The following is a 13,208-nucleotide window of genomic DNA, read 5'->3' as shown; positions in this document are numbered from 1 at the left end:
TGAAGTTATTGAGAATCAGAGCGATGTAAGGTAGCTTTACAGTATGTAGCAGAAAAGGTAACTGAGCAGGTGCTTGGCTCAAATGCTCTGTTTCTTTGATTTGTAGTCAATCTAATATGTTTTATTCTGTTAGCAGTTGCACAGGCTGAATGCAGTAGTTTTCATTTGGAAACGGTGCCTTGGATGACTTTTCTAGAATAATTCAGAGTGTAGTTCAAAGAATGCGTACTTTTCCATGACAGAGAAAACACAGTCATTGAGGAAGATGTGATAAAGAAGTTTTGAAAGTGTGGCTGACAGAGCTATTTCTAATAATTGAAATTTGAAGTGTAATGAATTATTCAAATCCTAACAACTAAAAATTGAGATTCCTTGTTGTAGGGGTTTTGGGCATAGAGTGTACCAAGTCCTCTGATGAATAGCAGTGAAAGACATAGCATTTCAGTTTGAATGTTAGAGAAAGTGTAAATTGCTAACCTTGCAGCTTAAACTTTTTACTTACAAATTTAAGTTTGTTATTAAATTCAAAATTAAAGTTGTGTTCATTGTTCTTGGTATAAATTAAAGTAAGTGAAGAAAGAGATTTTTTTTTCTTTTTTGTGGTACTGAGATTTAAACCCAAGGCCTTTTTGCACTCAGCTGCATTCCCATTCATTCATTCATTCAGAAACAAGGTCTTACTAAGTCATCATGTTATCTAGACTGAGCACTAACTAATAATCCTCCAAACATCTTGCCTCAGCCTCCCAAAGTGCTGGGATTACAGAGTGCGAAATGCTAACTAAAAATTCTGCATACATGAAAAAAAAATATTCCATGGAGTGAGGAGAAGAGAAAATATTTTGAAAACAATATTTATCAGGAAATAGAAAGTAGGACTGACCAAAAAAATAATGAGGCCATTACCTAGTACTGTTAAAGTAATTTGGCTTGAGACTGAATGATAGATCTGTAAAATAAAAGCTGACTCTGTTGTTTTTTCATTGTAAGCAAAACTTCTGAGTAGTTAAGGAAAAGCATTAAGTTTCAAATGTTCGTGAGGAAATAAAAGTTCTGTCATTTTGATAATTTACCCTTATATCCATTATCTATTATTTGCTGGCTTAGATTGGGCTCTATTCTCCAGCCATCCTGGCATAATTAACACTGTAGGTCACCCAAGGAATTGTGTCACAGACAGAAAGATAGATCGTCTTACTCTCCAGCTTTATCAGGACTAATTTTGCAAGTCAGTGCTTAAAATATAATTAAGTAGCATTTAGTGTGTGTACCAGAACTAAGTGAGAGCAAGAATCATTCTTTCTGAGTGCTATTTTTAATCTCAGTGGAGGTGGCCAAGTATCTGGGAGATACAGAAAGGTAGTGTGATCATTTGGGGGGCTGTTCTTGAATACTAAGTGGGTAAGGCCTTTATTGTGGAAGAGAACTAACTGCAAACACTTGTGATCCTTTCTCCATAGGGACCTGACCAACAATCGAATAGGGTGTCTGAATGCAGACATATTTAGAGGACTCACCAATCTGGTTCGGCTGTGAGTACCTTTTCTTTCCTATTAAAATATGAAGAATTATTGGAACCAGAATGTGTTTGTGAATATCCACGATATGTTTAATATTAAAAAGCAGCTGTACTGATCATAAAAACAGTAAGGGACAAGGAGCTCATAATTATAATCACAGAGATATGATGGCCTCAGTGTGATAACAGGAACAGGTTGAGTGTCCTTTATCTAAAGTACTTGGGACCAGAAAGAAGTATTGGAGATTTTGAATTTTTTCAGATAGTGGAATATTTACATATGAATAAGGAGATGACCTTGGGGGTGAGACCCAAATCTAAGCATGAGATTTATGTTACATATATACCTTGTACACAGACTCTGAAGACAGTTTTATATAGTGTTTTTTAAAAAAACTTGTGCATGAGAGGTACAGAATTTTGTGCACACTAGGAAACAAGGAACAGAATCTGGTAGAAATGGGAAGGGATCTGAGAAATGGAGGGTCAGGGTAAGGAGAGAGGACATGAAAAGAATTAAGACAGGTCGTGTACGTGTACCAACTCCCCACAGTGAATGTAATCATTATGTGCTACAAAGATGTTACTAATAAAAAATAAAAACATTTTTTAAAAGAGTAGAAGTATTTTGGACATGAAACAAAGTGCTGTGGTATAAATTTTCCACTGGTGCCGTCATATCAACATTCAAAAAGTGTTGGGTTTTGGAGCATTAGGGATTTCAGATTTTCTGGTTAGGGATCGCAACCTGTAATACACTAACACACTGTACACATACACGTGCACACACAGGTGTCCACACACATAATGTAGCACCCATGGAAGACGACACAGTCATGTTAAGGGATATGATGAAAAGCTTTGCTAATCCGGGGAAATTTCTTGAAAGAGGTGAAAAGTGAGCTCTTGCTTTAGAAGATTTGCAGACTTTTAGAAGGGAAAGAAGTGGAATTAGGGGTTCTTGGAGGGGGAAATGAGAACATCAGTTTTTCAAGAATAGAGCTTTGGTTAGAGCAACTTACTATTTGTTTATTATTTCCTTTTTATTTATTTATTATTATTATTTCCCTGTCTCAAAATTTCAAGGTTATGGTGGTTCTGGCACAACTTAGGTCATACTGTACATTTTTATCAATTATCAGATACCAGTTGTGAGAATTTACAGGGCATTGAACACAGTGAACGTATTTGTCCAGGTGAGTCATTAAAACACAGAAATAACAATGTCAGGCTTCTTGCTTTAAGAGTTGATTGAGATGATTTTATAGCCCATGTAAATATGAGATTGCTAGGACTCTTAAATGAATTGATCTGTGTGATACTCAGAAATACACCAGGCTTAAATGCTTTGAAGCCCACTCCCACCTTTCTTTCAGTGCTGTATATTGAAGCCACGCCTACACTGAGTTACATCCCCGATCCTTAGTATTTATTTATTTTTTTAAATTTTGAAACAGGCCTTAGTATTAGTTTACTCAGCTGGGCTTGAATTTGTAATTCTTCTGCCTCAGCCTCCTAAATAGCTGTGATTACAGTTATGCATAATCACATCTGGCTTACATTGTTTAATATTTTTTAAAGAGCAAATGACTCTTGAGATCATTTCTTAGCATGTAAGACTATATTACTGTAAATCGATTACGAGTGTGAGTCCAGATAGGCCTAGAGCAGTGGTGATGAATCTGTGGCTTGTGTGTCATACACAGCCGTTTGTTACTATTGAAAGCTCTAAAAGGTTCATCATCTCAGGTCTTAGAGCCGTGAACCTGGAAGCCCTGGGGAAGCCCCTCCTGGAGCTTTCTCTCACACTGAGATTTCTGGGCTCTGCGAGCCAACCTGCGTGCTAATTTGAAGGCCATCAGCAGTTTATGTTTCAGGGAGGAGAAGAGCAATCTCTCAGTGCAACAAGTGGAAAAGAAGATCTGATGAGTGACAGGGCACACAGAACTTTCCTGTAGGATCAGGGAGTCCTGGAAGGCATCTGAACATGCGTCCTGAGCGCATCCCCATGCAGCTCTTCCTCTGCCAGTTCTTCAGCAGACTCTCTGGGTCCCCTTGGCTGCAGGGACGTGAGAGCCACTGGGCCTCTTAGCCAAGAGAGCTGGACTCTGAGGCCCTCAAGAGAGCATGGCTCTCACACATGCTTCTCATCATTTTTTAGCATCGAGTTTAGTTACACATTATAAAAGAACTTTCTCTAGGTAAATTGAGGCCTCTGTGGACATGGGTTGGGGTTGGTGGTGTGAAATCACTGACTTCTCTGTATTGATCTCTGCTTTTACGGATGGAGCTGTGCTAGAGGACCCTCCCAGGTAAATGGTGCCACACTCCTCCTAAGGGTGTCCATACTGCACCACTCATGGGGGACCCCGCTGACCTCAGAAATGACACATGTTTGCTCTCCCTCGTTTAGGGAGTTAGTTTAAAACCTGTACCTTTTCCTGAAGACTTCTGTCCATAATAGTTCTCTCAAAAATGATTGAGTCATGTCTGTCACAACCTCCCATACAACTTTCCTTATTCAGGAAATTGTAAGTACATCAGATGAATAAAGAACTCCCATTGTGTAAACATACAAAAACACGGAAATGATGCATTTTATTATGGAACAGTACACCATGTGAAATACGAACTTTATACTCCCTCTATCTGTTTAGTCGTACCACTGTGAGATAGCCCCGGTCAGTGATCTGATGCACATGTATTATCCCATTTTCTTTTCTGTTACCCTCACACACAGATAGCCACATGTATAGGACTTTAAAAAAAGGTACTTGGAACCTGCGCGTGCCGCGCCCACGGACTGTCCCTCGCCTTGGGCCTCCACATCCCACTCAGTCCCCCGCCGGCCCTGGCCTCGCCCTCACAGTGGATGCCGGTCTTGTGCACGGAGTCGCCATTTTGCCGCTAGAGAAGCCCTCTGGAGACCTGAACGCTCTTTCTTCAGCGGCCTAGCCGGCGGCGGCGCCAGGGCTGGCGTGTGGGCCAGGCTGCCTGGAGAGGAGGAGCTGGGCGGATCCGGAGTCCCTGCAGAAGCCCGTTCCTTTGTCTGAAGGACTGAATACTTCTGCAAGCAGAGAGGCATCGCAGCTTCCTGAGGCACCTCAGCCTGTGGTGAGTGCCCAGCACAGTCTGCCCAAATCTCAGACTGTTCCGGACCCCCCAGGCTTCTGGGTGCAGTGAAGTGGAGCAGTGGGTTAGAGGCCACTACAGCTGCCCCCCCCCCCCCCCCCCCGCTACACTTGGAAGTCTGCTGAGCTCCTGACGGATGGGCGGGCCTACACTAACCCCCGAGCCCAGCCGCGCCTAGCCATCTGCCTGCAGAGGAGGAGCTGGGCGGATCTGGAGTGCCTGAAGAAGTCCCTTCCTTTGCCTAGAGGACTGTGGATATCTCTGCAAGCAGGGAGGGATCACAGGCTCCTGAGGCACTGTGGCCTGTGGTGAGCACCCTAACCCGGCTGCAATTGAAGAGCTATGGATCTTCCAAGGGGCAGGTGGGCGCACAGTGTCCCTGAGGCCCAGCTTGTCTGGAACTGCGGAGTTCTGAGCAGGCAGAGGAGGGACACTGGTTCTGCAGGCCCAATGGCTTGGGATAGTGCGGTGTCAGAGGCTCAGTAGCTCCAAGCATAGAAGGGGATTTTCAACAGATCCTGAGGAAGCTTTCAAATAACACTTGAAACACAGAAATATACAAAATGACAAAACGAAAGACCAAATTACAACCTCAAACCTCCAGCCCATCTCAGGAAACCCTAGGAGCAATGTATATAGAAGAAAATATATCCCATCCACCTCATATATCGGACATAATAGCTACTGAAGTTGACAAACAACTCCAGGAAGCTTTAAAGAAATTCAAACTCGAAATAATCTCCCAGATAAAAGAAGAAATGATAAAAGAAATGAAAGAGATTCTAAATATATCTAAAGAAAACACAGATAAAAAATTGGAGGAACTAAACAAAAAGATAGAATCCCTAGACGAGCAATATAAGAAACAAACAGAATACATAATGCAGATGCACAGAGATATACAGGAAATAAAAAACTCCACTGAAAGTTGTAAAAACCGCCTTAATGAAAGTGAAGATAGAATTTCAGACCTTGAAGACATGATTGCAGTTAGTGAACAGGAAAGGAAAGATCTTTTGAAAATAACAAGGAATCAGGAAACAACAATTCAACAACTGCAAGACGATGCAAAGAAGAATAACATAAGAATGATAGGGATTAATGAAAGAGAGGGAGACAACATAAAGGATGTCAAGCGGATATTTAGAGAAGTAATAGCTGAAAATTTCCCAAGCATGAGATCAGAAACTGACATCAAGATCAGTGAAGCATATAGAACTCCAAACACTCATAACCAAAATAAAACTACACCCAGACATATAATAATCACCATCCCAGAAATCCAACACAAGAATAGATTACTAAAAGCTGTCAGAGAGAAAAGACAGATCACTTATAAAGGAAAACCTATCAGAATCACAGCAGACTTCTCAGCACAAACGATAAAGTCAAGAAGAGCATGGAGTGAAATATTCCAGATCCTAAAGCAAAATGATTTCCAACCAAGACTGATATATCCTGCAAAACTATCATTCAAAATAGATGGTGCAATACGATACTTCCATGACAAAGAACAGCTGAAGAACTTCATGAACACCAAACCGACCCTGCAAAAAATATTGAAAGACAGTTTAGATACACAAAGGAAAAAACCACTAAGCAAAGCAAATAATTAAACAGAACAGAAAGATAAAGATGCAACAGCAGAGAGATAACATTCCTACAATTAACCAGCATTTAACAGTAATAACCATTAATGTAAATGGTCTCAATGCACCAATCAAAAGAAACAGACTAGCAGAATGGATCAAGAAACAAAATCCAACCATATGCTGTTTACAGGAAACCCATCTAACCCAGAAGGATACTCACAGACTGAAAGTCAAAGGATGGAAAACAATTCTTCATGCAGCAGGAATCCAGAAAAAGGCAGGAGTAGCCATTCTGTTTGCAGACAACGCGAACTTTAAACCAACAATGACCATAAAGGACAAAGAAGGTCACTACATACTTGTAAGGGGAAAACTCCAAGAGGAAGAGATAACTATCTTAAATATATACGCACCAAACTCCAGAGCACCAAGTTATATAAAACAATTATTAACAGAAATGAAAACTCAAATTATCAGTAACACAATTGTAACAGGAGACCTTAATACGCCATTGACACCAAGGGACAGATCAACCAGACAGAAAATGAGCAAAGAAATAACAGAACTGAATCATACCTGTGAACAAATGGGTTTGATAGACATATACAGGATGTTCCACCCAACAACATCAGAATACACATTCTTCTCAGCAGTACATGGATCATTTTCTAAAATAGACCATATATTAGCTCACAGAACATATTTAAACAAGTGCAAAAGAGCTGAAATCATCCCTTGCATGTTATCGGATCATAGCGCTCTGAAATTAGAAATTAATGATAAAAGATACTGCAAAAATCCCACAAACACATGGAAACTGAATAACACACTCTTGAGTAATCAGTGGGTCACAGAGGAAATTAAAGAAGAAATCAAACAATACCTAAAAGAAAATGAAAATACAGATACAACTTACCGGAACCTGTGGGATGCAATGAAAGCCGTCCTGAGAGGAAAATTTATTGCACTGAGTTCCCACATCAGGAAAACAGAACGAATACAAATAAATAACTTGATGCTACACCTCAAACAGCTAGAAAAAGAAGAGCAAGTCAAGCCCAAAGCCAAAAGAAGAGAGGAAATTATAAAAATCAGAGCAGAAATCAATGCAATAGAGACTAAGAAAACAATCCAAAGAATCAACAAATCAAAGAGTTGGTTCTTTGAAAGAATAAATAAAATCGATAAGCCCCTAGCCAACCTTATTAAAAAAAGGGAAGAAAAAGCTCAAATTCATGCAATAAGAAATGAAAAAGGAGAAATCACTACAGACCCAATAGAAATACAGAAGATCATCAACACCTACTTCGAAAACCTCTACTCTCAAAAGTTTGATAACACAGAAGAAATAGACAGATTCTTAGAAGCATATGAAGTGCCAAAGCTAGATCAAGAGGATGTAAAACTGTTGAATAACCCAATCTCTGTTACTGAAATTGAAAATGTAATTAAGTCCTTACCCACCAAGAAGAGCCCAGGCCCAGATGGATTCACTGCAGAATTCTACAAGAAATACAAAGAAGACCTAATGCCGACACTCCTCAAACTGTTCAATGAAATTGAAAGGGAAGCAATCCTTCCTAAGTCGTTCCTGGAAGCAAATATTACTCTAGTACCAAAACCTGAGAAAGACCCAACTAAAAAAGAGAACTATAGACCAATCTCCCTAATGAACACAGATGCAAAAATCCTCAATAAAATATTGGCAAATAGGATCCAGCAAATCATCAAGAAGATTATACACCATGACCAAGTGGGATTCATCCCAGGAATGCAAGGATGGTTCAACATACGCAAATCAATAAATGTAATCCACCATATCAATAAAGCCAAAAATAAGAATCACATGATCATTTCTATAGATGCAGAAAAAGCCTTCGATAAGGTCCAACATTTATTCATGATAAAAACTCTACAGAAAATTGGAATAGATGGTCTTTACCTCAATATAATAAAGGCCATTTATGACAAACCAACAGCCAGCATCATTCTAAATGGCCAAAAATTGAAAGCCTTTACTTTAAAATCAGGCACAAGACAAGGATGTCCTTTATCACCACTCCTATTTAATATAGTACTGGAAGTACTAGCCAGAGCAATTAGGCAAGAAAGAGGAATAAAAGGGGTAAAGATAGGAAAACAAGAAGTTAAGTTTTCATTGTTTGCAGATGACATGATACTCTACATAGAAGACCCCCTAAACTCCATTGAAATACTCTTAGATACAATAAATAAATTCAGTAATGTGGCTGGATACAAAATCAATACTCAGAAATCAATAGCATTCCTATACACGAACAACAAAATTACAGAGAGGGAAATAAGAGAAACTGGACTATTCACATTAGCAAGCAAAAAAATGAAATATTTAGGAATTACTCTTACGAAAGAAGTGAAAGACTTATACAGTGAAAACTATAATACACTGAAAAAGGAAATTGAAGATGATCTCAGAAAATGGAAAGACATCCCTTGCTCATGGATAGGAAGAACAAACATTGTGAAGATGGCCATTCTCCCAAAACTCTTATACAGATTCAATGCAATCCCAATAGAAATACCATCAACATACCTTATAGATCTAGAGAAATCACTCCTAAATTTCATCTGGAACCAGAAGAGACCTAGAATCGCAAAGGCAATTCTAAGCAGCAAAGGCAAAGCAGGAGGCATCACAATCCCTGACTTAAAATTATACTACAAAGCAACAGTAGTAAAATCAACATGGTATTGGAATCAAAACAGAGGCGAAGATCAATGGAATAGATTAGAAGATACAACCACAACTACAAACACACTCAACCACCTTATCTTTGATAAAGGAGCCAAGCAGGTTCACTGGAAGAACGACAGTCTCTTTAATAAATGGTGCTGGAAAAACTGGCTCTCCATTTGCCGAAAACTAAAGCTAGACCCATGTCTATCACCATGTACTAAATTAAAATCTAAATGGGTCAAAGATCTGAATATTAAAACAGAAACACTAAATCTATTGGAAGACAAAGTGGGTAGAAACCTTGGAGACATAGGAGTAGGTAGAGAATTCATGAACAGGACTCAAACCGCACGGGAAACACTTCCCAGAATCAATAACTGGGACCACATCTTATTAAAAAGTTTCTGCATGTCAAAAGAAATCTCCAGCATAGTGAAAAGAAAACCCACAAACTGGGAAAAGATTTTAGTGAACTCTCTCTCAGACAAGGGACTCTTGTCTAAAACATATAAAGAATTAAAAAAACTCAGACCTCCAAAATTCAAAGATCCAATCCAAAAATGGGCATCTGAGATGAATACGCAATTCTCAGATGAAGAAATGCAAATGGCAAATAAATATATGAAAACATGCTCATCATCATTGGTCATCAGAGAAATACAAATTAAAACCACACTGAGATTCCATCTCACTCCTGAAAGAATGGCCAGGATCAAGAAAACCAACAATAACAAATGCTGGAGAGGATGTCGGGAAAAAGGAACTCTCCTGCACTGTTGGTGGGAGTGTAGACTGGTACAGCCTTTGTGGAGGTCTGTCTGGAGGTTTCTCAAAAAGTTGGGATTGGAAATCCCATTTATTCCAGCTATTCCACTTCTAGGCATATTCCCAGAAGAACTGAAAGCATCATACCACAGTGATTTATGTGCACCTATGTTTATAGCAGCACAATTTGTAATCGCCAGATCTTGGAAACAACCCAAGTGTCAATCAACTGAGGAATGGATAAAAAAGTTGTGGTATTTCTATACAATGGAATATTATTCAGCTATAAAGAAGGATCACATTGAGATATTTATCAATAAATGGGCGCAGCTTGAGACCATACTCATAAGTGAAATAAATCAATCTCGCATATATGAATACCGAATAGTATCCCTAATGTAAGTAATGATTCAAATATATGAAAATATGTGGCAATCATGATTCCCCATTATGTGGCCTTGAAGCCTTATAAAATTTTCACTTATTAATTAGAAAGGCTTTATTCCGGGCTTCTTGATATGGAAATATTTGAAGCTATAGTATATGAAGTTTTATCCAAATATCTCAAGGAAAAAGACACACTATGGTAACTATTATTCTTTAAAAAAATTATTTAGTTATTTCTTATGTTTATTTTAATTAAGGGAAAAATTTAAAAAATTAGGATATATAATAGTAACTCTTTTCGATTTCCTATTAACTTGTTTTGAAGTCCTGTAATGCTCCCACGATCTTGTTTTGACTGATTAGACTCTGTTCCATTCTGTGGGATAGTATCAGGTCCGAGGGTAATGGCAACTACTTTGAAGGCAGTAAGATTCACTAAGATGCCCATTCTGGTTTGACTATTGTCTCCTTTGGAAGTCCTGTAATGTTTACAATGTCTAAGTTTTATTGGTCTTGTTCTCTACTGTTTTGTCCAACTTTATAATATCTAATGAGATAGACAAATCTTTTTAAGGAAACAAGAGACAACGTTGATAACTACTGTTAATAACCGTATACTCTGTTCTACATCATGTGCTAAGTCTATCCTTGGTTTTCACTGACAGCTTTGTTCTGCCATATTTGACTTTATTCTCCCCCCCCCAAAAAGTAATAAGTACTAAGGAGTAATAAAATCTAAAATGTGTAAATTTTGTTGTAAAAAGAGAGGAAGGGGAAAAAAGAGCTCTAACGGATATAACAGCAAGTGTGTATAGGGATGTTGAATAGCTGACTATATTAATGTTTTTGGATCATTGAACACAGCTGTTTGTAGTCTCTCTGTTTGAATGTCTACTTTGTATTCTTTGATACTGTGATTTGAGCAACTATTTCCAAGATGATAATATGTAATCTATTAACAGGTGATTTCTTACTGTTATGCTTTTTTTTGTAGTTCTGTATTATATGTAACCTTACACTGCTTTGTTTTGTTTTGTGTTTTTCTCTTTTTCCTCTTAAATAAAATTAAAAAAAAAAAAAAAAAAAAAAAGGTACTTGCAACCTACTTTTAAAAGACAAGTGCCAGTAAAAGATTATTTGTTGATTCAATTCATACTTTTTTCTAGCTACAGAGTATTTCTCCTCCTTTAAAGATAAGCCTTGGTAAACACTCCGTTAGATACACACAGGTGATGCATCGTGCACATGTAACTACAGTAAGAATGACAGCATAAAGTGGGGGGAGTGGACAGGTGGGTAACTGCCCTGCCCCCCATCAGGAAGCTCACCGTGACCCTGGAACAGCGGCTTTACTATTGTGCATCTTCATTTTAGTTCTTCTCTGGGTCATTTTCAGTTCCCTATGGCTGTCTTTGTAAGCATTTCGGTGATGGAATATGGTTGTAGCAGTGTAAAATATGTGTAATATTTTAGTGGCCCCCAACTGCAAGTCAATTACTTTACTTGATGTGTAGCCAACCAGAAGGGTTTTTTTCCCCCTTGAAATACTGAACGAAAATTGGTTTGCGGTTGGGATTTATTTCTCTAGTGTGGTTCCTTTTCCTTCTTCTGTGATTTCTAAGAGAAGATACCTAGTAATAACTATATTAGAATCCAGTGGTTTTTATAAAATGAAATTCTTATATTTAAGTGCTACTTTTGTAGGATGGCTTTTTTTTTTAAATTTTCACAGTTTACTGTTAAGAATTGTGAGACCATCTAAACAAAAATTTAAAGTAGCTCTATAAGAAATTAGTGTTAATGTATATCCAGTGGACTGTTGCAGTGCTCTGCACCTCAGAGGCCTTCTTGATTTAGTTACACATCCCATTTCTTCATGCTGCTCCCATTATAAATAAACAAATAAATATAAATATATATAAATGATTGTATTCATAATTTCAGGTAGAAGAGCATCATAGAAGTACATTTGTCCATTTTAATGGAATAAGTATTGTTTTCTTAGAATATTACAGTGATATACACTCCCATCAGTTAGGTATCTTTTTCAGAATTCGTATTTGCTTTCTACCTTGACGGACTAGAAAGGAGAAAGGGCTCTTTCATTGTCCCTACAATCTGCACTTGTACAATTTTGCTGATTCTTTTAAAGTTCTTGGAACTTCTGTGAGGACCAGAAGCGTTTCGTCCAGATTTTCTGTGTGGCAAAAAAGTCTTAAAGCATTGTATTAATCAGTATGTTACTAGAGAAACAGTGTGTACAAATAAATGTATGAGAAATGACGAGTGCCTTACCACGGGCAGCTTGGAGTCCAATGAGGAAACCTGAAGCCGGTGTCTGCACCTTGGAGACCGAAAGTTTCCATCCAAGGTCTGGAGCTGTGCCCCATGCAGGTCCGTGTCAGCAGGCCGATGGGTCTGCGATGGAAGGCGGCGGGGGTGTGTCTACTCAGGATGGCTGGAGGTTCTGCCCAGGAAGCTGCAGAGTGTGCTGGAAGCCAGCGATGATGTCTGAGCTGAAGCAGGGAAGGCTGGAGCTCCTCCGAAGAACAGAAGCACATCTGTCCTTCTTCAGCTCCCCTTTATACAGTCAGGCAACAAGATGCCTTAGGCTGGGTCTATGCAAGGGTGTGGAATTACTGAGCCAATTCCATCAGCTGCTCTTAACTAAATTTCTCAAGTTGGCAGGCAACCATTACAAGCATATAATAAAGCAGGTCTGGGCTCTTCTTACTGGACAGAGTTGTGTACTGATCTCAGGGAGACTGCTTAGTTGGTTTGAGCTGGGCTTCCAGGGCAGGTTCTCCTGGCAGCAGGCGTGACAGGTGCTACTCCCCTCCCCCAGTTCCTTCTCTCCTTTCCCCACACTGGGGAGTCCATCTGCAAAGGGGATCACTCTCTTCCCTACCTGAGGATCTCCTCGCAGAGCCAGAGGAGAGCCTGTTGCACCTGTGAAAGCTCCCAGCTCTCTCTCTTCAGGCTTCTGATGTGCCCTGTCCTACCTTGTCACTTGGGAGCTCTAGTTCTAAATTCTAGCTGCTTTTGATAAACTACGAGAGGCACGGGACAGGTCTGGAGGAAGTTTGAGCGTGTTGCT

The 13,208-nt window shown here is 39.1% G+C and overlaps 1 protein-coding gene across 2 annotated transcripts in view; it reads left to right on the top strand.

Moving 5' to 3' along the window:
• Window positions 1-13,208, top strand: part of Adgra3 (adhesion G protein-coupled receptor A3) — a 114,646-nt gene that overhangs the window by 44,364 nt on the left and 57,074 nt on the right. For both annotated transcript variants that reach the window (XM_063240526.1, XM_063240527.1), the window contains exon 4: window positions 1,461-1,532. In XM_063240526.1, the coding sequence (XP_063096596.1) occupies window positions 1,461-1,532 (72 nt within the window). The remainder of the gene's footprint in view (window positions 1-1,460; window positions 1,533-13,208) is intronic.

This window comes from Cavia porcellus, unplaced genomic scaffold (genome assembly GCF_034190915.1).
Source record: "Cavia porcellus strain 051 isolate PalLab524CR breed Dunkin Hartley unplaced genomic scaffold, mCavPor4.1 scaffold_30, whole genome shotgun sequence".
NCBI lineage: Eukaryota > Metazoa > Chordata > Mammalia > Rodentia > Caviidae > Cavia > Cavia porcellus.
Note: the sequence above shows the minus strand (reverse complement) of the source record. Positions and strands in the feature narration are given on the sequence as shown.